A 27,602-nucleotide genomic window follows, 5' to 3' on the forward strand; every position below is an offset into this window, starting at 1 on the left:
GACTAATTTAGTTATTTTTGTTTCTTTTTTGTGCTTTTTTCCATCAACATTTGTTATTATAGTTTATTATAACATCTTTTGAATGTTTACGTTCTTTTTATAGTTGTCACAATGTGACTGTAATCTCAACTGCGTGGATGGCTCATGGAGAGAGAGGCTATATTGAATGTAGGCAGAACCCAAATCTGTATAGGGCTTTATACATCAAATCAGTACCTTGATCAGCACCGTGGAGAGAATTGGTAACTAGTATAGTCTAGACAGCACATGTGGAGTTTGTTCTGTTCACAAGAAGCACCCAAATGTAAAAGTGTTGCTGCATTTTACAGTAGCTGAATTATGCAGATGATGTTCAGAGTAGCCGCAGCAGGGTATAGCAATAATCCGTCCTGGAGATAAAAAGGCAAAAATGACTGCGGAAGTCTGCATGTGAGAGCAAAAGTCTCAACCAAGAGCTAAAGGAGCTCCAAATTGTAGATCTGATTAACAATAAGCAGGCAAACGACTTTAACAGATGGAGCAAGGATTACAGCAGCCATCTCCTCTAGAGGGTTCTCCTGAACTACCAAGATCAATGTGCTGTGCCTGGGTGGAACTTCAGACACTGTTTCATCCAGATCCCTATCTCGGTCAGGCTCAGGCTCCAAGTGAGGAAGATCGCACTGATTAGATTGAGTGAAAATGAGACCTAGAGCTGACAGGTGCCACCATGCTGATGGTGCTGCAACTTCACTGTCTTCCTCATCAGCCCCCTATGCACTCTGAATGAGAAGAGTGATAGTAGAACCCTGCAATATCATGTACAGGAGAGCCAGTGAGGTGGGTGAACAGTCAAGAAAACTACGCTCTGGGATTTTCCTAGGGGAAAGATGAAGTCATTCAAATGTGATTCCATCCATCATGGCCAGCTCAAGTCCCTGTCCGCATCCTGCTCCAGCCATGCCTTCTGGCCCCAGGCAGGGGGTGGGGGGCATGGACAGGGATAAGGGGGGCTTGACCCTCAAAAATTTGGGGACCACTAAGCAAAAGATATCATTATATTTGCTGGTCAAAGGAGACAGCTGTTACCTTTTGAGACCAACCACTATAGGAGGACATACACTGCAGTAAGTAGTGGGTTCCCTGTACAGGAGTAGCCCCATTTTACAGGCAGCAAATGTATCTTTTAGACCAGATCTGCACTACAAACCTTTACTGGCTTAGCTGTGTTGGTCAGGATGTGTAGAGGTATGATCTTGGCCTAACAGCTGCACTTTTAAAAGCCCATAGTGTAGACACAGTTATATCAGTGAAACTGCACTGTTGTCTGTGTAGTTTATTTCACTCAGGGTGTGGGCTGGAATAAGCTATACTGCCATAAGCACAGTTTTGCTGATTTCAGCTGTTTTCACAGTAGCAGTGCTTTGCCAGTGTAGTATACCAGCATAGCTACACTAGCAAAGTGCTCCTAGTTAGATTTGGACTTAGTTTTATGCTTGTCACACTGTCTGAAGTGGCTTACGAGAAGAGTGAGGGGCGATTTAATAGCAGCCTTCAACTACCTGAAGGGGGGTTCCAAAGAGGATGGAGCTAGGTTCTTTTCAGTGGTGGCAGATGACACAACAAGCAGCAGTGGTTTCAAGTTGCAGTGGAGGAGGTCTAGGTTGGATATTAAGAAAAACTATTTCACTAGGAGGGTGGTGAAACACTGGAATGGGTTTCCTAGGGAGGTGGCAGTATCTCCATCCTTAGAGGTTTTTAAGTCCTGGCTTGACAAAGCCCTGGCTGGGATGATTTAGTAGCGGTTGGTCCTGCTTTGAGCAGAGGCTTGGACTAGATGACCTCCTGAGGTCTCTTCCAACTCTAATCTTCTATGATTCTATGTGAGTGCCTACCTCAGGGCAGACTATCAAAAACAGACCCAGATACCCCAAACTGCTGGTGTGTTCTATAATTAGATTTCACCAAGCCAGTAACAAATGTGAACTTCTGGATTATTATCATGGAGCCCCCCTTCAGGCAGGCTAGTCCCTGGCTCCACCCCTTCCGCACTCCCCGCTTGCATCCAGAGCCCCGAGACTCCCTGCCTCTCCCTCATGGCCACAGCCACGAGTGCCTCCCCCCTCCGCCCAAAGGAGCCCCGGGCCAGCCGAAGCCCTGAGCATCCCCTCCAACCTGCTTGGAAGAGCCCTGGGCCAGCCACACCCACGCCTCCCCTCCCCAGACCCTAAGCTGCCATGGGGAAAAGCATCTCACTCTCGTCCAAAGAAGCTTTTCATATGCCCCAGGCAGGTTCCGGGGCAGCTGAGGAGGCGGTATTTGCTACTCAGTTTCCTGGGTTCATCAGTAATCTCTCTCAAGTCTGCTGTCCATGATCATTATAACAGTCTTACCTTAGGTTTCAGAGTAACAGCCGTGTTAGTCTGTCTTCTCAAAAAGAAAAGGAGTACTTGTGGCACCTTAGAGACTAACCAATTTATTTGAGCATGAGCTTTCGTGAGCTACAGCTCACTTCATCGGATGCATACCGTGGAAACTTGGATTTAAACTTGGAGAGTGGTCAGTTTGGATGAGCTATTACCAGCAGGAGAGTGAGTTTGTGTGTGTATGGGGGTGGGGGGGGGGGTGAGAAAACCTGGATTTGTGGTGGAAATGGCCCACCTTGATTATCATGCACATTGTAGGGAGAGTGGTCACTTTGGATGAGCTATTACCAGCAGGAGAGTGAGTTTGTGTGTGTGGTTTTTGGGAGGAGGGTGAGGGGGTGAGAGGACCTGGATTTGTGCAGGAAATGGCCCAACTTGATTATCATGCACATTGTGTAGAGAGTTGTCACTTTGGATGGGCTATCACCAGCAGGAGAGTGAATTTGTGTGGGAGGGTGGAGGGTGAGAAAACCTGGATTTGTGCTGGAAATGGCCCAACTTGATGATCACTTTAGATAAGCTATTACCAGCAGGACAGTGGGGTGGGAGGAGGTATTGTTTCATATTCTCTGTGTGTATATAAAGTCTGCTGCAGTTTCCACGGTATGCATCCGATGAAGTGAGCTGTAGCTCACGAAAGCTCATGCTCAAATAAATTGGTTTGTCTCTAAGGTGCCACAAGTACTCCTTTAGTCTTACCTTAGACTCTCCAAGCTATCTTGCCACCCAGACAAACTGGACTTAGTGATAACATTTACACCAAAATCACACCATATGCATGTTGCTTCCAGTCCCAAGAGACCAGTCACTTACCCTAGATCAGTTGGTACCCTAGATCTTACATCAAAGACATCATCTGTGGCCAATCCTGTAATAAACTATCTAAAGGCTTATTAACTAGGAAAAAGAACTGCGAGTTTTTTACAAGTTAAAGCAAGCTAACATAAACAGACCCATGAGGTAACCCTTGGGGAACTCTGTCTTCAGTTTGGTTTCACATCAACTATTTTTATTTCCCTCTTCCACCATTCAGAGGGATGAGACCAGGCCTTTTGCACATACTTCTCCATGGGTAGATAGGGCAGTTAACAAAGCTTTTGTCTTAAATTTTTGATAGTCCTCCTGGATGGATGGGGGGGGGGACAATTCCCGTGCTTGGGTTCACAAGTTCAGAGCAAACAGTTTCGAACACATATTTTTTTATAGCATGCAATACAGACATTGCAAGTGAGATTAATGCATGCAGCAACTTAGAAGCATTTCCTAGAGTCTAAACACGGAATACATTCTTATAAGACTAAACACCTGTTTTGAGCAAAACTAACATAGAGGTGAACAGGTCTGGTCTCCAGTTATAAATTTGTCAGTTCTTAGTGAATGTCTGCAGTTTGGGCAAGAGCTGACACCTGGTCACACACTGCTGCTTATCACTGTAGTGTCTGAGCCCAATTCTCATGGTAGCATCCAACTTTCTAAGAGGAGTTGGCTGAATGGTGGAGAATGGAGAGCAGAGTTCTATTCCCAGCTTGTGTAAACTGTGAAACCTTTTTCAATAAGAAGGGTTATGAAGGGCACAAAGTTATTAACATCAGTTAATAGAAGAGAGTATAGAACAGATGGTTTCCAGTTCCCAGGATAGTGCATCATTTCCCGTTCCAAGGGTGAGAAACAGGGTGGGTGGTAGCAGCAGGAGGACGAAGATCTGTTTGTGGATGATCTGGGAGTTGTGTTCCCTGTAAGCTGTGGGCAGGAGAGATTCAAGTGCCACCCAGCTGATTAGCAGAGCACGCACAGCCCCTCCCACCACGTTGCTCCATCCTGCAGCTACTCCTGGGACCCTCCTGATGCAGAGTGGGGACAGAGGGGAGGAGGGTGCTGATGTCAGGGTGTCCCTCTCCCTCTGCCCCTGTACCCTATCTCCGCAAAGCAGGGCAGAGGGGACAGCTGGCTCAGGAGGACTCGGAGATGCTGAGGTCTGAATGGTGAGTGGCTGTGTGCCTTTCTTAAAGAGACAGTGCACTGGTTTCTGAGATTTCCCCAGCAGCCAGCTCTGTCTCTCTTTCCCTCCCCCTGTCCATGTACCCTATCTCTGCAGAGCCAGGGAGGGGAGACAACTGGGCTCAGGACAGAGCAGGAGAGCTTTCAGTGAGTGTCTTAAAGAGACAGCTCGCTCGCTCTCTCTCTCGCTCTCTCTCTCTCTGTATCACACAGTCATCTCCCAACACATACTTTTATTATTGTTCTTTCTTCTTGGTACTTCCTGCAATGCACATATATTCTCTGTTATTTTATTCTTTCAAAGTGTGTTATTTTAGTGTTTTGACTTGTCTATGCATTTAATAATTTTTATTTCTCTTACACGTAAATTTAATTCTTTGAGTAGTGAGTTCTAAAATGCCTAACCTGTCCTGGCTGGAGTAATAATCCCTATGGTAACTTTTAAAAAATATATATTATATCTAGGTTTTTTGTTTCTGCTGGCGGCGCACAAAGGTATGTGCACGTAACAAAATTTATTCTGCACGTGGATGGAGAAAATTAGAGGGAACACTGCCTAGCACCCATTGAAAGTCAGTAGGAGTTGGGTGCCTAATTCCTTTAACCCTTTTTTGAAAATCCCAGCATGTGTGTGTGGACGTGTGAAGTGAAGCATTAGGGCAATGCATTTGCAGTGTTATAGAATGTAGGGATATAGGGAGGGATATAGGAAGCAAGTCAAAAATAAGCTGTGCTGTGTGAAAGAGAGTCAGGAAATGGCAGCTTAGAAAATGACCACATCTGAGTGGATTTTGGTGTGGACAGCAAAGGGCATCTCTGACCTCATTTCAAATTGTAAAGCCCTACTGCAAACAATAAAGAGTGCAAGAAGATTGTATAGTGGAAAGTGTCAGGCAACCTTAACATAGGGGTCTGTGCTTCTCCCCCTATAAACCAGACCCAAAACCATGATGAAAAGAATAGTCAAGATAAATTGGAGGACTGCAATAGATTCCAGGAAGTTCCCCAAAATGGCAGATTAGCTACTGCTTGGGAGACCTGGGTTCACGTGCCTGCTCTGCCACAGGCTTCTTGTGAAATCTTGAGCAACTCACCTAACCTCTTCGTCCCTCAGTTCCCCATCTGTGGAATGGGGATAATAGCACTGCCCTGCCTCACAGGAGTGTGTGAGGGTAAATATATTAAAGATTATGAGGTGCTCAGATACTTTGGTAATGGGAGCAAGAGGAGTAGCTAAGATAGATGTAGTAGTTGGCAAGACTATCAGCATCAAGATATGGGGTCAGATTCTCAGCTGGTGTTAATTGGCATAGTTCCATTGAAGTCAGTGGAACTCCACAACCTGTGGATGTGGGCTGTAGTTTCTTGAGCAAAGCTACGACAGCCATGTGAGTGATGCATTTGCCTTCCCATAAGGAGTTTCTAATAATGTCAACCAATAATACTTCCATTAGTTACTTTTAGTAGAAAGCTATGGGAACACCTTGAAGATTGTAATCTGTGCCTCACCATCTCAGTGAGCAACACTATCCAAAACTTGTGTACAGAAGACGTGTTTGCTCACTTCCCACAAGAGTTCTGCACTCATACACATGAGTAATGTGTTTTGAATCTACTCAGTCTTACACATGAAGTCTCAAACTAAGACAGTACTAGGTATCTCTCTGAATGGATGGCATGTATTAGCCAGGCTGTTCATACTCTAGAATAGTTTTGCAGATTGGGACTTAATGGACACTACAGTGGAAGAAAATATACCCTTTCTGGTCTTCACCACTGTCTTGGCATAGGACCTAAAAAACTTCTCCATGTTGCAGTTGTTAAAACTCAATTTAAACAAGGTGTTGTTGGCATGAGATGACCTTTACTTACTGAGAGTTCCACCACACCTCACAGTGTTCAAACCAGCCAATGTATGACACAAGCAGTCAAACTGTGTGAAAACTGACAAGAAAACACCTATGTTTTGTTGCACATTTCATCCTAATTGACAGATTATAATAGCCTTTAAATATAAAACCTAGAAAGGACATTTTTTCACTGTGAGAATTAAGTAAGCCATTTTTTAAAATGCAAACGGGAAAGAAAACTCTGTTATGTACAACCATAGGACCCCCCAGGATTGAACCCTTATCCTTCAAGTCCCCAACTCAGACCACTACTAGCTGTTATCCTAAACTAGTCGCTGGAGGGTGGCATGATACACCCTTTTCCAGTGATACCCAATTACTTGCTAGACAGTAAAATTTGAGAATCAGAATTTCTGAATTAGAAGATAAAAATGGCCATAGTGGGTCAGACCAATGGGCCACCTAGCCCAGTGCCCTTTCTTTTGACAGTGACCGATGTCAAATGCTTCAGAGGGAATGAACAGAACAGGGCAATTTATCATGGGATCTATACCCCGTCATCCAGTCTCAGGTTCTGGTAGTCAGAGGTTTAGGGATACCCAGAGCACAGGGTGTCTTGGCTAATAGTCATTGATGGACCTATCCTCCATGAATTTATCTAATTCTTTTTTGAACCCAGTTATAATTTTGGCCTTCACAACTTCCCCTGGAACTGAGTTCCCCAGGTGAAGTTCCCTCTTAGCTCCACGGCCGCGCAGCAGCCCATTAAATGCCGCCCAGGTGCTCAGGGCTGTGGTGGAGAGAGATGATTCTCCCATTCCCTGGCCCCAACCCAGCTCTGCCCTGGACCTGCCGCTATTGGGGGAGAGGCATCTCTCCCGCAGCCCCAGCCCAGCCCCAACCCTGCCGCAGCTGGATGAGAAGCGGCCCTCCCCTGGCCCCAACCCAGCCAGAGCTGCCGGGGGAGAGGCACCTCTCCCGAGGCCCCAGCCCAGCCCAGCCTGGACCTGCCACAGATGGGGGAGAGGCACCCCTCCCCTGGACGCAACTCAGCTCAGCCCCAGACCTACTGTGGCTGGGGGAGAGGTGCCTCTCCTGAGGCTCCTGTGCAGCCCCGGACCTACCACGGATGGGGGAGGGGTTCCCCTCCCCCGGCCCCAACACAGCCAGAGCTACTGTGCCCGGGGGAGAGGTGCTTCTCCTATGGACCCAACCCAGCCCAGCCTGGACCTGCTGCAGCTGGAGGAGAGGCGCCTCTCCCATGGCCCTACCCCAGGCCAGCCCTGGATTTTCCATGGATCGGGGAGCGATGCCTCTCCCCCAACCCCAGCCCTGGCCCAGACCTGCTGCAGCCGGGGGGAGAGTGCCTCTCCAGCGGCCCCAACCCAGACCAGCCCCGGATCTGCCACAGACAGAGGGGGGGCAACCCTCCCGTGGCCCCAGCCCAGACCAGCCCTGGACCTACCACAGCCCTAACCCAGCCCTGGCCCGGACCTGCCATGGATGGGGGAGAGGCACCTCTCCCATGACCTGAACCCTGGAGCTGCCAGGTTGGGGAGAGGCACCTCTCCCCTCCCAGCACAGATGCTGCTGTGGGGAGAGAGCTGGGGGGAGTATTCTCTCCCCACCGTAGCCCTGGGGAAGCCTGCACCCTAAACCCTTCATCCCAGAGCCCACACCCCCAGCCGGAGCACTCCCCCTCCCCACCGCACTCCAACCCACTTCCCCAGCCCTGAGCCTCTTCCCAGACTCTGAACCCCTCAGCCCCAGCACGCCATGTTAATTTTGTTATATGCACCAATATGGAGGTGATGTGTGACGCGTCACCTCCATATTGGTGCACATAACAAAATTCATTCTGCACAGGTGTGGGAAAAATTAGAGAGAACATTGTCCTCAGCAAGACTGCAAGTTGCATAAAGAAGTATGTGCTTATGTTTGCTTTAAACCTGCTGCCTATTAATTTCATCAGGTGACCCATGGCTGTTATGTGACGGGGTAAAAACATTTCCCTATTTCCTTTCCCCACACCATTCATGATTTTATAAACCTTTATCATGTCCCCCTTAGTCATCTTTTCTAAGCCACACAGTCCCAGTCTTGTTAATCTCTCTTCATATGGAAGCTGTTTCCATAGCCCCTCAACACTCTCTCCAGGTCTCCAGAGTTGCCTATCAAAATTTATTATGACCTCCCTCCAATGAATGACCATGAATAGGAATTAATTAATTGTATGATTTTAAATCCTAGGAGTCCTTTCCCTTTCCCGGATCATAGAATCATAGAATATCAGGATTGGAAGGAACCTCAGATCATGTAGTCCAACTCCCTGCTCAAAGCAGGACCAATCCCCAACTAAATCATCCCAGACAGGGCTTTGTCACGCCTGACCTTAAAAACCTCTGAGGAAGGAGATTCCACCACCTCTCTAGGTAGCCCATTCCAGTGTTTCACCACCCTCCTAGTGAAAAAGTTTTTCCTAATATCCAACCTAAACCCACTGCAACTTGAGACTCCTTGTTCTGTCATCTGCTACCACTGAGAACAGTCTAGATCCATCTTCTTTGGAACCCCCTTTCAGGTAGTTGAAAGCAGTTATCAAATCCCCCCCTCACTCTTCTCTTCTGCAGACTAAATAATCCCAGTTCCCCCAGCCTTTCCTCATAAGTCATGTTCTCCACCCCCCTAATCATTTTTGTTGCCCTCTGCTGGACTCTTTCCAATTTTTCCACATCCTTCTTGTAGTGTGGGGCCCAAAACTGGACACAGTACTCAAGATGAGGCCTCACCAGTGCCGAATAGAAGGGAATGATCACATCCCTCAATCTACTGGCAATGCTCCTACTTATACAGCCCAATATGCCTTTAGCCTTCTTGGCAACAAGGGCACACTGTTGACTCATATCCAGCTTCTCATCCATTGTAACCTCTAGGTCCTTTTCTGCAGAACTGCTGTCTAGTCACTCGGTCCCTAGTCTGTAGCGGTGCATGGGATTCTTACGTCCTAAGTGCAAGACTCTGCACTTGTCCTTATTGAACCTCATCAGATTTCTTTTGGACCAATCCTCTAATTTATCTAGAAAGAAAAGGAGTACTTGTGGCACCTTAGAGACTCACGAAAGCTCATGCTCAAATAAATTGGTTAGTCTCTAAGGTGCCACAAGTACTCCTTTTCTTTTTGCGAATACAGACTAACACGGCTGTTACTCTGAAACCTGTAATTTATCTAGGGCCCTCTGTATCCTATCCCTACCCTCAAGCATATCTACCTCTCCTCCCAGTTTAGTGTCATCTGCAAACTTGCTGAGGGTGCAATCCATGCCATCTTCCAGATCATTAATTAAGATATTGAACAAAACTGGCCCCAGGACCAACCCTTGGGGCATTCCGCTTGATACTGGCTGCCAACTAGACATGGAGCCATTGATCACTACCCTTTGAGCCCAATGATCTAGCCAGCTTTCTGTCTACCTTATAGTCCATTCATCCAGCCCATACTTCTTTAACTTGCTGGCAAGAATACTATGAGAGACAATATCAAAAGCTTTGCTAAAGTCAAGGAATAACACGTCCACTGCTTTCCCCTCATCCACAGAGTCAGTTATCTCATCATAACAGGCAATTAGATGAGTCAGGCATGACTTGCCATTGGTGAATCCATGCTAACTCTTCCTGATCGCTTTCCTCTCCTCTAAGTGCTTCAGAATTGATTCCTTGAGGACCTGCTCCATGATTTTTCCAGGGACTGAGGTGAGGCTGACTGCCCTGTAGTTCCCTGGATCCTCCTCCTTCCCTTTTTTAAAGGTGGGCACTACATTCGCCTTTTTCCAGTTGTCCGGGACCTCCCCCGATCGCCATGAGTTTTCAAAGATAATGGCCAATGGCTCTGCAATCACATCCACCAACTCCTTTAGCACTCTCGGATGCAACGCATCCTGCCCCATGGACTTGTGCTCGTCCAGCTTTTCTAAATAGTCCTGAACCACTTCCTTCTCCACAGAAGTCTAGTCACCTCCTCCCCATGCTGTGCTGCCCAGTGGAGTAGTCTGTGAGCTGACCTTGTTCGTGATGACAGAGGCAAAAAAAGCATGGAGTACGTTAGCTTTTTTCACATCCTCTGTCACTAGGTTGCCTCCCTCATTCAGTAAGGGGCCCACACTTTCCTTGACATACCTGTAACTCTTCTTGTTACTCTTAACATCTCTTGCTAGCTGCAACTCCAAGTGTGAGTTGGCCTTCCTGATTTCACTCCTGCATGCCTGAGCAATATTTTTATACTCCTCCCTGGTCATTTGTCCAATCTTCCACTTCTTGTAAGCTTTTTTGTGTTCAATATCAGCAAGGATTTCACTGTTAAGCCAAGCTGGTCACCTGCCATATTTACTGTTCTTTCTACACATGGGGATCAGTCATAGGTTCATAGATTCTAAAGCCAGAAGAGACCACTGTGATCATCTAGTCTGACTTCCTGTATAACAGAGGCCAGAGAACTTCTCTGAGTTAATTCCTGTCTGGACTAAAGTATCTCTTTTCGAAACAATGTCCAATCTTGGCTTAAAAAGTGCCAGTGATGGAGAATCCCCACAACCCTTGGTAGGTTGTTCCAGTGGTTGGTTATCCTCACTGTTAAAAGTGTACATCTCATTTCTAGCCTGAACTTGTCTAGCATCAACTTCCAGTCATTGGATCTTGTTATACCTTTGCTTGCTAGATTGAAGAGCCCTCTATTATCAAACTTCTGTTTCCCATGTGAGTACTTGTAACCTGTGATCAAGTCATCTCTTAACCTTATCTTTGATAAGCTAAACAGATTGAGCTTTCTGAGTCTAACTGCAGTCCTTCCCAGCTCCCCCTAGCTGCACCGTACTTCTTCCAGTCTGGACTCAGTACCTTCACAAGTCCGAAAGAAGGCTAAACTCAATACCATTGTTCCCTCTCAAACAGTGGTTTCCAAACTTGATTCACAGCTTGTTCAGGGTAAGCCCCTGGTGGGCCATGAGATGCTTTGTTTATCTGAGCATCTACAGGTCTGGCCGCTCGCAGCTCCCAGTGGCTGCAGTTCGCTCTTTCTGGCCAGTGGGAGCTGCGGGAAGTGGTGGCCCAGCCCACGCTGCTTCCTGCAGCTCCCATTGGCCAGGAACGGCAAACTGCGGCCACTGGGAGCTGCGAGCGGACATATCTGCGGATGCTCAAGTAAACAAAAAGCATCTTGTGGTCCATCAGGGGCTTACCCTGAACAAGTTGCAAACCAAGTTTGGGAACCACTGCTCTAAAAAAACAAATAAATACATCTCTTGCAATGGAAGAATGTTCATTCTTCTTTCCTGCCCTTGCCTCCTTCTTCATCTGAGCAATATGATTTTGTCTCAGGCCAATTCTTGTAAAATTACATCTTTGAACATTAAAGACAGATTAATAAATAAAGGAGAGCTCAGTTTCCCTATGCCTCAGCCCTTAAAGAATACTGGGAATGCAAAATGGCTTCAATAAGAAAAGGAAATAACCTGTCATCTAGGTCTGTGATAGGCTATAAATTACAGGTGTCAGAGTTCAGGGCAACTGCGCCTGTAGAACCTATGTGGTACATGAAGGATGCCCATTCTCGGGCTTCTGGGTCCACTGACCATCATCTCTCTTGGGTGGAGATACACATTTTTCTCCCTTCTGACACGGGTATCTCCAAGCTGAACAGTTCCCTGCCTTCACGGTGTTATTCACAGCAAAAGACAGGCTGCCTAAGCAAGCTTCTCTGGCCTTCTTTTCAGAGACTAATAACAGAGTGACAGGTTTCAGAGTAGCAGCCGTGTTAGTCTGTATGCGCAAAAAGAAAAGGAGGACTTGTGGCACCTTAGAGACTAACCAATTTATCTGAGCATGAGCTTTCATGAGCTACAGCTCACTTCATTGGGTGCACTCGATGAAGTGAGCTGTAGCTCACGAAAGCTTATGCTCAGATAAATTGGTTAGTCTCTAAGGTACCACAAGTCCTCCTTTTCTAATAACAGAGTGATTGCCAACAGAGCCCTCCAAAGGAATCTCTTTTGTGGTCACAAGTTCATAATAGCCTCAGCTCAGATCTAGCACCAGTCTATGGGGCTTTAGTAGGACAATTCCTTGGTGGCAGCAGTTCAGCTTTCTTCTTTTTTTTTAATTTTCAGACACAGTTTGCTGGAAAATAAGACTTCAGAGTCCAGTTTGCAGGCAATTTGATGGGTTTATTGGGGCTAAACAAGCAAGCATATTTTGAAGCCCTTTATACCAGTTGGGCTTATTTTTGTATGCTGATAGAGTTTCTGTGTTCTGAAGCCCTTTACACCAATTAGGCTATTTTTATACACCGATAGAGGGTTTTTTCCCCTCCCCCAACTACTGTTTTATACACCGATAGAAACCCCTTCTTTTCCTAGCTCCGCACGCCAACGCACTCCCTCCCTCTTTTTGGCAAACTTAATTATACTCATAGTTCCCCTTCCCTGGTACCACCCCTTCCAATATATGGTCATGTTTTGTTTTGGGGGGGGTCTTGGGTTTCGGGTTAAGACTACCTCTTTTGTACCTGATGTGAGGGGTAAGGAGCGGAGTTACTTGTGGTTACTTTTTTGCAGACTTTGTGTTTTTTGCTTACACCTGCCAGCTGTTTGGTTACCATAGCAACCCCTTGCTTGATTTGGTCCCCTTATCTTCTCTTAAAAAGAAAAGGAGGACTTGTGGCACCTTAGAGACTAACAAATTTATTTGAGCATAAGCTTTCGTGAGCTACAGCTCACTTCATTGGATGCATTCAGTGGAAAATACAGGGGGGAGATTTATATACACAGAGAACATGAAACAATGGGTGTTACCATACACACTGTAAGGAGAGTGATCAGGTAAGCTGAGCTATTACCAGCAAAGGGGAGGGGACGGGGAAACCTTTTGTAGTGATAATCAAGGTGGGCCATTTCCAGCAGTTGACGAGAACTTCTGAGGAACAGTGGGGTAGAGGGGAATAAACATGGGAAAATAGTTTTACTTTGTGTAATGACCCATCCACTCCCAGTCTTTATTCTACAACCTATCCTGAAGGACGACCCATCACTCTCACAGATCTTGGGAGACAGGCCAGTTGTTGCTTACAGACAGCCCCCCAACCTGAATCAAATACTCATCAGCAACCACACACCACACATAGATTCACAGATATTTAGGTCAGAAGGGACCATTATGATCATCTAGTCTGACCTCCTGCACAACGCAGGCCACAGAATTTCACCCACCACTCCTGCAAAAAACCTCACACCTATATCTGTGCTATTGAAGTCCTCAAATCATAGTTTAAAGACTTCAAGGAGCAGAGAATCCTCCAGCAAGTGACCCATGCCCCATGCTACAGAGGAAGGCGAAAAACCTCCAGGGCCTCTTCCAATCTGCCCTGGAGGAAAATTCCTTCCCGACCCCAAATATGGCGATCAGCTAAACCCTGAGCATATGGGCAAGATTCATCAGCCAGATACTACAGAAAATTCTTTCCACACAACAAAACCACTAACCCAGGAACCTGTCCTTGCCACAAAGCCCGTTGCCAACTGTGTCCACATATCTATTCAGGGGACACCATCACAGGGCCTAATCACATCAGCCACACTATCAGAGGCTCATTCACCTGCACATCTACCAATGTGATATATGCCATCATGTGCCAGCAATGCCCCTCTGCCATGTACATTGGTCAAACTGGACAGTCTCTACGTAAAAGAATAAATGGACACAAATCAGACGTCAAGAATTATAACATTCAAAAACCAGTTGGAGAACACTTCAATCTCTTCTGTCACTCGATTACAGACCTAAAAGTGGCAATTCTTCAACAGAAAAACTTCAAAAACAGACTCCAACGAGAGACTGCTGAATTGGAATTAATTTGCAAACTGGATACAATTAACTTAGGCTTGAATAAAGACTGGGAGTGGATGGGTCATTACACAAAGTAAAACTATTTCCCCATGTTTATTTCCCTCACCCTCTCCCCCGCTGTTCCTCAGATGTTCTTGTCAACTGCTGGAACTGGCCCACCTTGATTATCACTACAAAAGGTTTCCCCACCCCTCCCCCCTCCGCTCTGCTGCTAGTAATAGCTCACCTTACCTGATCACTCTCCTTGCAGTGTGTATGGTAACATCCATTGTTTCGATGTTCTTTGTGTATATAAATCTCCCCACTGTATTTTCCACTGAATGCATCCGATGAAGTGAGCTGTAGCTCACGAAAGCTTATGCTCAGATAAATTTGTTAGTCTCTAAGGTGCCACAAGCACCAGTTTTCTTCTTGCAGATACAGACTAACAGTGCTGCTACTCTGAAACTTATCTTCTCTTGTTACTGAAAGACAAGGCTATTAGCTTGGGGGGGAGAGGTGGTGCAGCCTTGTGCTTTTACTTACATTTTCTGCTTGCTTATTCAGTCTGTTTAAATTAAAAGCAAGGTTAGAAGCAAGATTATTATTAACCAATTTATTTGAGCATAAGCTTTTGTGAGCTACAGCTCACTTCATCGGATGCATACTGTGGAAACTGCAGAAGACATTATATACACAGAGACCATGAAACAATACCTCCTCCCACCCCACTCTCCTGCTGGTAATAGCTTATCTAAAGTGATCACTCTCCTTACAATGTGTATGATAATCAAGTTGGGCCATTTCCAGCACAAATCCAGGTTTTCTCACCCTCCGCCCTCCCACACACAAACTCACTCTCCTGCTGGTAATAGCCCATCCAAAGTGACCACTCTCTTCGCAATGTGTATGATAATCAAGGTGGGCCATTTCCTGCACAAATCTAGGTTCTCTCACTCCCTCACCCCCCTCCAAAAACCACACACACAAACTCACTCTCCTGCTGGTAATAGCTTATCCAAAGTGACCACTCTCCCTACAATGTGCATGATAATCAAGGTGGCCCATTTTCAGCACAAATCCAGGTTTTCTCACCCCCCACCCCCATACACACACAAACTCACTCTCCTGCTGGTAATAGCTCATCCAAAGTGACCACTCTCCCTACAATGTGCATGGTAATCAAGGTGGGCCATTTCCAGCACAAATCCAGGCTTTCTCCCCCCCCCCCCCCTCCCCCTGGGAAACACACACACACAAACTCATTCTCCTGCTGGCAATAGCTCATCCAAACTGACCACTCTCCAAGTTTAAATCCAAGTTTAACCAGAACATCTGGGGGGGGTGGGGTGGGGTGGGAAAAACGAGGGGAAATAGGCTGCCTTCCATAATGACTTAGCCACTCCCAGTCTCTATTTAAGGCTAAATTAATAGTATCCAATTTGCAAATGAATTCCAATTCAGCAGTTTCTCGCTGGAGTCTGGATTTGAAGTTTTTTTGTTGTAAGATAGCGACCTTCATGTCTGTGATTGCGTGACCAGAGAGATTGAAGTGTTCTCCGACTGGTTTATGAATGTTATAATTCTTGACATCTGATTTGTGTCCATTTATTCTTTTACGTAGAGACTGTCCAGTTTGACCAATGTAAATGGCAGAGGGGCATTGCTGGCACATGATGGCATATATCACATTGGTGGATGTGCAGGTGAACATAGCACAATTGCATTTTTAATCCGATGTACCCCAAAGGTACATTAAAGGTATTAAACCTAATTCAGTGAAGTTTATCTTAATTCTGTAGCAAACAGGGCTATGTCAGCAAAGCTTTTATTTCAGCAATATCCCTTATTTCATAGAATCAGAGAATATCAGGGTTGGAAGGGACCTCAGGAGGTCATCTAGTCCAACCCCCTGCTCAAAGCAGGACCAATCCCCAATTAAATCATCCCAGCCAGGGCTTTGTCAAGCCTGACCTTAAAAACTTCTAAGGAAGGAGATTCCACCACCTCCCTAGGCAACGCATTCCAGTGTTTCACCACCCTCCTAGTGAAAAAGATTTTCCTAATATCCAATCTAAACCTCCCCCACTGCAACTTGAGACCATTACTCCTTGTCCTGTCCTCTTCCACCACTGAGAATAGTCTAGAACCATCCTCTCTGGAACCACCTCTCAGGTAGTTGAAAGCAGCTATCAAATCCCCCCTCATCCTTCTCTTCTGCAGACTAAACAATCCCAGTTCCCTCAGCCTCTCCTCATAAGTCATGTGTTCCAGACCCCTAATCATTTTTGTTGCCCTTCACTGGACTCTTTCCAATTTATCCACATCCTTCTTGTAGTGTGGGGCCCAAAACTGGACACAGTACTCCAGATGAGGCCTCACCAATGTCGAATAGAGGGGGACGATCACGTCCCTCGATCTGCTCGCTATGCCCCTACTTATACATCCCAAAATGCCATTGGCCTTGGCAACAAGGGCACACTGCTGACTCATATCCAGCTTCTCGTCCACTGTCACCCCTAGGTCCTTTTCCGCAGAACTGCTGCCTAGCCATTCGGTCCCTAGTCTGTAGCTGTGCATTGGGTTCTTCCGTCCTAAGTGCAGGACCCTGCACTTATCCTTATTGAACCTCATCAGATTTCTTTTGGCCCAATCCTCCAATTTGTCTAGATCCCTCTGTATCCTATCCCTGCCCTCCAGCGTATCTACCACTCCTCCCAGTTTAGTATCATCCGCAAATTTGCTGAGAGTGCAATCCACACCATCCTCCAGATCATTTATGAAGATATTGAACAAAACCAGAGTCAGTCAGTAAAGGATGGGAACCTAAATAATGTCAATCAGAAGGGTTTCTTTAAAAATAGGTCTTGTCAAACAAGCTTGGTATGTTTTGATAACATACACAGTTTGATTGATAAAGGTAAGTGTGTGGACTTCTATACAATGTTTGGCTTAATTCCACGACATACTGATTCAAATATAAGAGTACCATGTAAAATTAATATAACATGTTAAATGGATTAAAAACTGGTTTGTAGATAGTTCTCAAAATTGTTAATGGAGAATCCTCATCTGTTCATTGAGGGTGTTTCAAGTAGGATCCAACAAGAATTTGTCTTGGACCAGTGCTATTCAATTGTCTTTATCAGTATGTATCATAGACCTTCATCAGTGATCTGGAAGAAAATTTAAAATCAGTGCTGGCAAAGTTTGCAGAAAACAGCCTTTAGTGGAGTGATAAATAATGCTGAGGATAGGTCATATATACAGAGTGATCTGGAGCACTTGGTAATAGGCCATAAACAATCAACATACTTTTTTAATTCATCGAAATGCAAGATTGTATGTCTAGGAAGAAAGACTGTAAGTCACGATTATAGGATGAGAGACAATATCTTCAAAAGCAATTATTTTGAAAAGGATTTAAGGATCATGGTGAATAACCAGCTGAACATGAGCTCTCAGTATAGTGCTGTGGCAAAAGGACTTCTTTAGTTCTTTGATGTATGTGTAGGGGAATATTGAGTGGGAGTAAGGAGGTAGAGCTATTTTTGGTATTCATTTACTCAGCATTAATGATGTCATTACTGGAGTACGGTGTCCAGTTCTGGTGTCCGCACTTCAAAAAGGAAGTTGTGAAATTGAAAAGTGATGAGACAAGAGCTACAAACGTAATTTGAGGTTTGGAAAACCTACCTACAGTGAGAGACTTAAGAAATTCAATCTATTTAGTTTATCAAAGAGAAGGCTCAGAGATGACTTGATCACAGTCTGTCAGTATCTACATGAGGAGAAGATTTCTGATGGCAGAGGGCTTTTTAATCTAACAGACATAACAAGATCCGGTGTCTAGAACCTGAAGTTAGATTAATTCAAACGGGAAACAAGAAGCAAATGTTTAAAAGTGAGGGGAATTAACCATTGGAACAAATTTACCAAGGGATGTGGAAAGTTCTCCATCACTCAAAGTTTTAAATTGGATGTCTGTTTCTCAGTGCTACATTCTAGCTCAACCAGAAGTTCTGGGCTTAATGCAGGAATCTCTGGATGTAATTCTGTAGAATCATAGAATATCAGGGTTGGAAGGGACCCCAGAAGGTCATCTAGTCCAACCCCCTGCTCGAAGCAGGACCAATTCCCAGTTAAATCATCCCAGCCAGGGCTTTGTCAAGCCTGACCTTAAAAACCTCTAAGGAAGGAGATTCTACCACCTCCCTAGGTAACGCATTCCAGTGTTTCACCACCCTCTTAGTGAAAAAGTTTTTCCTAATATCCAATCTAAACCTCCCCCACTGCAACTTGAGACCATTACTCCTCGTTCTGTCATCTGCTACCATTGAGAACAGTCTAGAGCCATCCTCTTTGGAACCCCCTTTCAGGTAGTTGAAAGCAGCTATCAAATCCCCCCTCATTCTTCTCTTCTGCAGGCTAAACAATCCCAGCTCCCTCAGCCTCTCCTCATAAGTCATGTGTTCCAGACCCCTAATCATTTTTGTTGCCCTTCGCTGGACTCTTTCCAATTTATCCACATCCTTCTTGTAGTGTGGGGCCCAAAACTGGACACAGTACTCCAGATGAGGCCTCACCAATGTCGACTAGAGGGGAACGATCACGTCCCTCGATCTGCTCGCTATGCCCCTACTTATACATCCCAAAATGCCATTGGCCTTCTTGGCAACAAGGGCACACTGCTGACTCATATCCAGCTTCTCGTCCACTGTCACCCCTAGGTCCTTTTCCGCAGAACTGCTGCCTAGCCATTCGGTCCCTAGTCTGTAGCGGTGCATTGGATTCTTCCATCCTAAGTGTAGCCTTTGCTATGCAGAAGATCAGATTCACTAGATGACCATAGTGATCCCTTCTGTCCATAGAGAGCCTATGAATTATAGCAGTTTGGGGAGCAGCTGGATGTTGTTGAAACCCAGGAGCTATAGGATGTGATTTGACCAACAGACAATGAGGGGTAGATACATTCTCTTGGACATTTTGGAGAAGGGGGAAGAAGGGCTTCTTCCCCCATCACCCTCCTTCACAGCAACCAGCTGCTCCACTGTCTCCTATTTACAGTATCCATCTTTGCGTCCAGCATCACTTGATCAGTCACATTAGCGGAATGATTCTGCTACAATGACCAACTTGAAAGAGTTAGTGTTTGCATTTAAATTTTCACAATTAGGGTTCAGAGTTAACACCCACTGACATAAATGGGTCAGTTTACACCTTTATTTCAAGCTGTCAGTTTGCAGAATAAACACTCAGTTCATATTTTGTTCGCATTTGGAAGATATATCTGTATCTATAAGGGATGGAAATGTACTTTGTTTTTTAAAATGAAACTGAACTCTGAAGCAAAGTTTCTTGGCAACAGGAGTATTCTGCAGAACATTCTTACCTACAGAATACATACATCCCTGCATATGTAAAATACTAATAATTTTAAAAGTTTACCAAAAGGGGCGCCATTAAAAGTGGAAGGAAGGGAGGCTGTAGAGGTAACAAGGCAATCCTAAAATCTGTCAGATGGGCCTGCCATTTGTTGCTAATTCATTTACATTATATTGTTTTTCCTTTCTCACTTTTGCTTTTTCCCAGACAAATTCTTGTTTGAATCATAGAATATCAGGGTTGGAAGGGACCTCAGGAGGTCATCTAGTCCAACCCCCTGCTCAAAAGCAGGACCAATCCCCAATTAAATCATGAAAAGGTACCTCTTAAATAGTCCTCAACATTTTTGTGCTTGTTTTCCTAGCTGCCAAGTGGGAGACTCTTCCATGCTGCAGCTGTCATCTCAGACGCCATGTACATCTTTGGTGGGACAGTGGACAATAACATTAGAAGTGGAGAAATGTACAGATTCCAGGTAATTTGTTAACCTGATTCATGGGGTTATGGAGCACGCCTACTATTATCCATTATAAGCTTATGTTTTCAGTTGCTTAATTGTTCCTAAACTTTAACTGTTCAGGCTGAAATTTTCTAAGCTTAGTCTCTGCCTCAGGCTGATTTTTTTAAACATTTCATCAAAAGCAGTTCAGACACTTTTTACAATGTGAAACATTTTTTATAACTGTTTCTTCTAGGATCTCTAGCACCTCCATGCTTTGGAACAGGCACTTGAAATTTGTCAGGAGGATGGTTTGAGTGGGTTATAGGCCTCTAAAGATTACTATTTTCACATGCTCAGCTTTGTTAGAAGTTTGCTGCTAAAATCTCCAAACCATTCTATCTATCTGATCCCACTGATCATCCATGTGCATTATGCATGCTTTGGCCCAGCTGCTGAGCGTGCTCCATCCCCATGGAATTCCTACATGCCAACTGCACAGAGCATGCTCCTAGACCTCCCACAGCCACCTACATGGTAGGGTTAAAACTAAAGCCACAACAGGGAACATGGAGGAGGGCAGGCAGGCAGCACCACAGCTTCAGGGGGCTATAGAGAAGCATCCCCATTCTGGAGTGTGGTTCTCCCAGCTTCCCTTTTGTCTTCTGGTGTTCCCTGGTATTACCCGTCATGCCAGCAAACCCCAGAAGGTAGCTGATACTCTCTTCTGTGTAAGTATGTATGTGATATATTGTGGTCCTTCCTGGCAGAAAAAGCATGTGTATGCATGCACAATCTGCATGCACAAGTTGGCAGAGTGGCATCTTGTTACTATAAAAAAACCCTCATTCTTGGGATTTTTAAAGTCGTGACATTTTCAGAAGTGTTCTGCACCAAAGTGGTTACTGGCACTGATTACTGGGACTGACGCTGTCTATGAATCATAGAATATCAGGGTTGGAAGGGACCATCTGGTCCAACCCCCTGCAACTTGAGACCATTATTCCTTGTTCTGTCATCTGCTACAACTGAGAATAGTCTAGATCCATCCTCTTTGGAACCCCCTTTCAGGTAGTTGAAAGCAGCTATCAAATCTCCCCTCATTCTTATCTTCTGCAAATTGGTTCTGAAAACTGGTGATACTTCTGGCTCTGAAATTTTGAAACCTGTGGGTTTTGGGGACATATATTTCCTGCCTCCTACAACAGATCCCCATCCAACTCCCTCCTTCACAAAGTCACTACCATGCATGAGGGTACATAGGTGTATATAATTGATCAGGACATTCTGTAGTTTGTTTTTTGAGCTGTAGGTTAAGATGTCGTCAACGTTGAAATCCAGTGGCAATCTTAGCCATGGTGCTGTTGGCATGCCCCAATGATAAACTGAAATAAACTATAACGGGTGTAAAATCTTTTTTATTTCAGTTTTCTTGTTACCCAAAATGCACTTTACATGAAGATTATGGAAGACTGTGGGAAAACAGGCAGTTCAGCGACTTGGAGTTTGTTCTGGGAGAGGTGGGTATATAATCTAGTGAAAATGATACTTGAGTTTGAGAGAAGCAGTCTGTCATTCGTGGACATAAAGATGAAGGTAAACCATCTTCTTCAGCTGTATGCTAAGACAATTATTTCTGTAACACTTACAAGAATCTGTAGGGAGACTTCTGTACTTCAGCTGTATTTGTCAATTATAGTGCTTGGTAATGAGACACAGAGAATTAAGGAATTTTCGTAAAGTACATGGACATTTGAACCAGGCTGGAGACCGGTGGGAGATTCCTCCGTGACACCTGTGAAAGCAAGAGCTAGGATGGTTAGCTCTGTTTGGCACATCACTACATGTTATTGATTATAAAATTATCCAATCCTTTTAAAATCCAGCTACAATATAGACGATCAAGGGTCCTGTGAGCTGTGTTCTTCTCTTCTGCAGACCATCATGTAATGGCAGACCGAAAAAAAGTGCCAAGTTTTTAAAGTGCTTATATACAAATGCTAGAGGTCTAAATAATAAGATGGGTGAACTAGAGTGCTTTGTATTAAATGAGGATATTGATATAATAGGCATCACAGAAACTTGGTGGAATGAGGATAATCAATGGGACACAGTAATACCAGGGTACAAAATATATCGCAAGGACAGATCGTGGTGGTTGGAGAGTGGCACTATATGTGAAAGAAAGCATAGACTCAAATGAAGTAAAATGAATCAAATGAAGTAAAAATCTTAAATGAACCAGACTGTGCCGTAGAATCTCTATGAATCCAGTTTTGGGCCCCACACTACAAGAAGGATGTGAAAAAATTGGAAAGAGTCCAGTGAAGGGCAACAAAAATGATTAGGGGGCAGGAACACATGACTTATGAGGAGAGGTAGAGGGAACTGGGGTTATTTAGTCTGCAGAAGAGACGAATGAGGGGGGATTTGACAGCTGCTTTCAACTACCTGAAAGGGGGTTCCAAAGAGGATGGATCTAGACTGTTCTCAGTGGTGGCAGATGACAGAACAAGGATTAATGGTCTCAAGTTGCAGTGGGGGAGGTTTAGGTTGGATATTAGGAAAAACTTTTTCACTAGGAGGGTGCTGAAGCACTGGAATGGTGGAATTTCCTTCCTTAGAGGGAAGTGGTGGAATTTCCTTCCTTAGAGGTTCTTAAGGTCAGGCTTAACAAATCCCTAGGTGGGATTATTTAGTTGGGGATTGGTCCTGCTTTGAGCAGGGGGGTTGGACTAGATGACCTCGTGAGGTCCCTTCCAACCCTGATATTCTCTGATTCTATAAAATCATGAGTGGTCTAGAGAAAGTAAATAAGGAAGTATTATTTACTCCTTCTCATAATAGAAGAACAAGGGGCCACCAAATGAAATTAATAGATAGCAGGTTTAAAACAAACACAAGAAAGTATTTTTTCACGCAACGCACTGTCAACCTCTGGAACTCCTTGCCAGAAGGTGTTGTGAAGGCCAGTACTATAATGGGGTTCAAAAGGGAGCTAGATAGATTCATGGAAGTTAGATCCATCAATGGCTATTAGCCTGGATGGGCAGGAATGGTGTTCCTAGCCTCTGATTGCCAGAACTGGGTGACAGGGCATGGATCACTTGATGGTAACCTGTCTGTTCATTCCCTTTGGAGCACCTGCCGTTGGCCACTGTCAGAGGAGAGGATACTGGGCTTGATGGACCTTTGGTCTGACACAGTATGGCCAGTCTTATGTTCTTATGTTATGTTCTGTCTCATGATTGTGGTCTGGTGCCCAGAACCTGGCCATGACATAGGCTCCAATAGCAGGGAAAGGCTCTGGCAGAGGAGAGGTAGTGGGAAGAGGCTGAGCCTTTCCCCGCTGCCTTGCCTCTACCAGAGCTTTTCTCTGCAGCCTTGCCTCTGCCAGAGCCTTTCACTGATACATTTAGCTACACACTACAGAGTGGATGCGATGTGCTTTTCCCTGGGGCATGTAGCTGTGTGTACACTACACACTGCCAAAAGTGGTGTGCAATGTAGACATAGCTACAGTGACCAGCACTGAAGAGATATTTGCATATTCACAGCATATTTGTTGTAAAAGAAATAACTGTACAGTGGCTATGCCAGCCAACCCAGAAAACTAGAGCACAAGGGGTCATTAATCGGGAAGATAATGTGATTCTGCTTCAGTAAGTGTACAGTATTCCAGGTAAATTTGCAGACTGTCAGGGAAAGAGAACCTGTAAACTTAGAATGTATAAGTCATTGAGACACGAATATGGAATCCCACGGAGCCATTTTGAGAGAGAAAGTGCTATGTAAAAACCTAAGATAGATATGATAACTGTAGCTATATTGTGAAAAGTGATATTTAAGAACTCCAACTTCAAAGCTAGTGAATACCTCCTGAAAGATAATGGTCAACGGTTTGCAGTATCATGCCTCAAGTTTCCTAAAAGCCATTTTTTAATTATTGAAATAAAAAATATGAAAAATGTTTTAAATTATGGGAAAAAACAACTTCCTTCTTTCTCCAATAATTAAAACAAAGACCAAACATGAAAGAAAAAACCTTCACTTTTTGGCTGAGAACAAGCATGAGAAATTTGAGCTCAAGAATAACTTTTTCAGAAAGCTAGAAGCACTTGAAAAAACCACAAAGTGCATTTCTATAAAAGCCTTTGCAGAGGATTCACAGAGTGCCATTAAATTGGTCCAATTATTAAGAGTAGCAGCAAACAAATGTTACTCTTATTTCTGGGCATCACATATAACTACAGGATCCCATGGTCACTGAACATAGTTATCACCCTTCTCCTCAGGGCTTATGGTGAAAGAATCTCCTCAACCAATTTTACTAAGTGTTTTGGAGGAAGAGAGGGTGGAATTTTGCCCACGGTGTGTACAGTGGATATTTATGTGCCCTCTGTTTGCTATCACAGTATGTTCTAATAGTTAAAGTAAAATCATCATACCTTGGACCCAAACCTGGAAGGCGTGAAGGACCCTCCACTCCTTCTGTCTTCCAGGATGATATTGTCTGTGAGTCCACTTATCACGTGTTCTTCTTTCACACTCATTACTGACAGAAGGAAGACCGAGTCCGGGGACATGCAGCCATTGTCACTGCTCGCTGTAAGTGGCTAAGGAAGAAAATTATACAGGCAAGGGAGAGATTGAAACAGGCAAGTATTTCACAGAAATAGTCTTATGGTGAGTTGATACTTAAACTGACCAAGTTTGGAAACAATTAGTCAGCAGACAAAGAATGATAAAAAAAGATTGAAAATAGATTGCGATTTCCTATCAGTGATATAGACTTGTAGGGCCAATAGAGCAGTGCAAGGAGTTTTAGACTGGTCTTAACCAGTCTGCAGGATTCCCTCAACAAAAGGCATTGGGTGTGTGTTGAGGCAGGCAAAGGGCATGATGGGAAGGGGCTGATGTGTGATGCACTCCACTGATCCTGTACTGGCTTAGTGGTTCCTATCAGGCTTTTTAGCCGGTGCAAGTTGGAACATCCCTGGGGCTGCTTTAACCTGTGGGGAGCCAAAGTGGCCCTCAGACAACCCAGGATTAAGGAAGGTGTAAAGCTGTTATAGAGCAGGCCTGTCGCCAAGAGGAGGCACTAAGGGGTGCTGCCTTCTCACTTGCTATTTATAGCTGTCTCAGCCAGAGCTCCTAGCACTGAACAGAGTGTTGAGAGAAAATCCCTGCACTTCTGCTGTCCTGCCAGCAGTGGCTGCTGTGGGGCTGTGTCCCCTGCAAGGCAGCAGTCTCCGTTCAGCCTCTGCCGCTGCTGTCTGCTGGAGACATCACTAGAGAGAACAAGATCCAGAGCAGAGGTCCACCAGGGGCAGAACTGCAGGAGGAGTCTGGGGAGCATGGGGAAGGGAGCCAAAGAAGCGTGTGGAGAGGGGCAGAGGAGATAGGACAGAGGTAAGGGAGCAGAAGGAGCTGATGATGCAAAAAAGGGAAAGTATCCGGGATGGGGGTGAACCGTGTCAAAAACACCATACTCACAGCTCCGTGAAGGAGCTGCCAACTAATGTCCCCGACGGGCCTCGGGACTAAGGTGGAATACAGGCTCGCCCACCGGGGTTGCTCACCCTCCAAAGGTGGCAGGAGGTCCCGCCACTTTGTATCGGGGCGGGACACCAGGGTGTGGGCGTGAAGCGTGAGTGTGTATAGCTATTTCCGTGGCACGATATGAGAGCTGACTGGCTGCAGTGAAAGGGTGAGGGGTTTGTTGGGATCTACAGGGTAGGGGCCCAATTGAAAGGTCCGGCGGGCCTGGGGTAGAGGGTGGGTGGGGTGTGCCCTCGTGCAGGGCTCGGTTGAGATAAGCCCAAGCAGCGGGTGTCAAGGCGGCCTTCACCTCCTGAAGTACGCGCCGGGGGGTATGAGATCTGGAGAGCCCCATGCGCCGAGCGAGCGTCAGGGGATCCAGCCAGTCTCCCCGGTCATAGTCCAGGAGGTCTCCGACTCTCATGACTTCTGACAGGACCAAACTCTGGCGCACTGAGTGGGACTCCGCCGCCTGCACACGAAGCTGTGGGTTGTGTAGCAGGGGCTCCGCGAGGAGATCTGCCCCCACGGTGGCTGCCACGGACCTGGTCGTTGAAAACAGTTTCCAGGTCCAGAGGAGGTCCTGGTAGAAGATCGGCAGCCCAGAGAGGTCTCGCGGAAAACCTCTTGGACAAAGATAAAAGAGCTGCCTGTCGTATCGGAGCCCTAGGAAGCGGCATAGGAAGGCGTGCGCCAATATGCTCCACGTCGAACTACCTGCACTACAAAGGAGCCTCTGCAGGGCCTGGAAGCGGAAGACACGGATCTGAGTGTGCAGACACTTCAGGCCCTGCCCTCCTTCCTTCAGGGGTAGATGAAGAACCCCAACAGGGGCCCAGTGCATTCCTGACCAAAAGAACTCCAGAATTGGTGTCCGGAGGTCGGTCAGGAAACGCGGGGCCGGGACCAGGATGTTGAGCCGGTACCAGATCGTGGACAGGACTAGTTGGCTAAGCACCAGTGCTCTCCCTCGTAGGGAGAGACATCGGAGTAGCCTCGTCCATTTCCGGAGCCGCTCTATCACCCCGCCTTCTAAAATTTTGCCAGTTCTCCAGCTGAGAAGGGTGCGTGGCAGAAAGGTAAACGCCTAGGTAGAGCAGTGGGCCCGCGCTCCACCGGATAGTCTGAAGCGCGGGTGGGAGGGAGCTCACCTGCTGCCAGTCCCCCACCGCCAAGCCAGAGCTCTTGACCCAGTTGACTTGGGCGGAGGAGGCTGCCGAATAGATGGCCTGGCAAGCCTCCACCCACGCTAAGTAGCCCGGGTCCTGGACCACGAGGAGCACGTCATCAGCGTACGCTGACAGGACCGGCAGGCAGTTCCGGCTCCCACAGCACCAACCCCGTCAACCTCCTGTGGAGGAGACAGAGGAAGGGCTTGATCGCCAGAGCGTACAGCTGGCCCGAGACGGGGCACCCCTGCCGTACTCCTCGCCCGAAGCTGATCGGTTCGGTCAGGGTCCAGTTGAGTCTAGCCAGACACTCCGCGGAAGCGTACAGCACCTGGAGAAAACTCACAAACTGAGGTCTGAATCCAAACGCCTGCAGAGTGCCCAGGAGGTACCCATGGTCCACTCTATCGAACGCCTTCTCCTGATCAAGAGACAGGAGGGCGAACAACAGACCGTCTCTACGCCCGAGTTCCAAAAGATCTCTGACTAGGAATAGGTTATCAAAAATGCTGCGACCCGGGACAGTATAGGTCTGGTCTGGGTGGATCACGTCCGCTATCACGGACCCTAGCCGCAGTGAGATTGCTTTTGCTACAATTTTGTAATCCGTGCTAAGGAGCGAGACGGGATGCCAATTTCATAAATCGCGGAGGTCCCCCTTCTTCGGCAACAAGGCGAGCACCGCTCGCCTGCACGAAAGAGGGAGAACCCCGCCCTGCAAAGACTCAGCCCAGACAGTGGCTAGGTCTGGGCCAAGAATGTCCCAGAACGTGCGGTAGAACTCCACGGTCAGCCTGTCCATGCCCGGAGATTTATTGGTGGGCATGTGACGGAGGGTTTCCGAGAACTCGGCCAGGGTGAGAGGCAGCTCTAGTCGGTCTCGGTCGCCCACGCTGACCGTGGGGAGTTCTTCCCAGAGCACCCTGCAAGCGCCAGGATCTGT

The 27,602-nt window shown here is 46.1% G+C and overlaps 1 protein-coding gene across 7 annotated transcripts in view; it reads left to right on the forward strand.

Annotated features, from left to right (window-relative positions):
• LZTR1 (leucine zipper like post translational regulator 1) overlaps positions 1 to 27,602 on the forward strand; it is a 298,705-nt gene that overhangs the window by 157,872 nt on the left and 113,231 nt on the right. For all 7 annotated transcript variants that reach the window (XM_073319623.1, XM_073319627.1, XM_073319622.1 and 4 more), the window contains 3 exons: positions 19,875 to 19,985; positions 21,377 to 21,469; positions 24,512 to 24,607. In XM_073319623.1, coding sequence (XP_073175724.1) covers positions 19,875 to 19,985; positions 21,377 to 21,469; positions 24,512 to 24,607 — 300 coding nt within the window. The remainder of the gene's footprint in view (positions 1 to 19,874; positions 19,986 to 21,376; positions 21,470 to 24,511; positions 24,608 to 27,602) is intronic.

Source organism: Lepidochelys kempii, chromosome 21 (genome assembly GCF_965140265.1).
Source record: "Lepidochelys kempii isolate rLepKem1 chromosome 21, rLepKem1.hap2, whole genome shotgun sequence".
NCBI classification, from domain to species: domain Eukaryota; kingdom Metazoa; phylum Chordata; order Testudines; family Cheloniidae; genus Lepidochelys; species Lepidochelys kempii.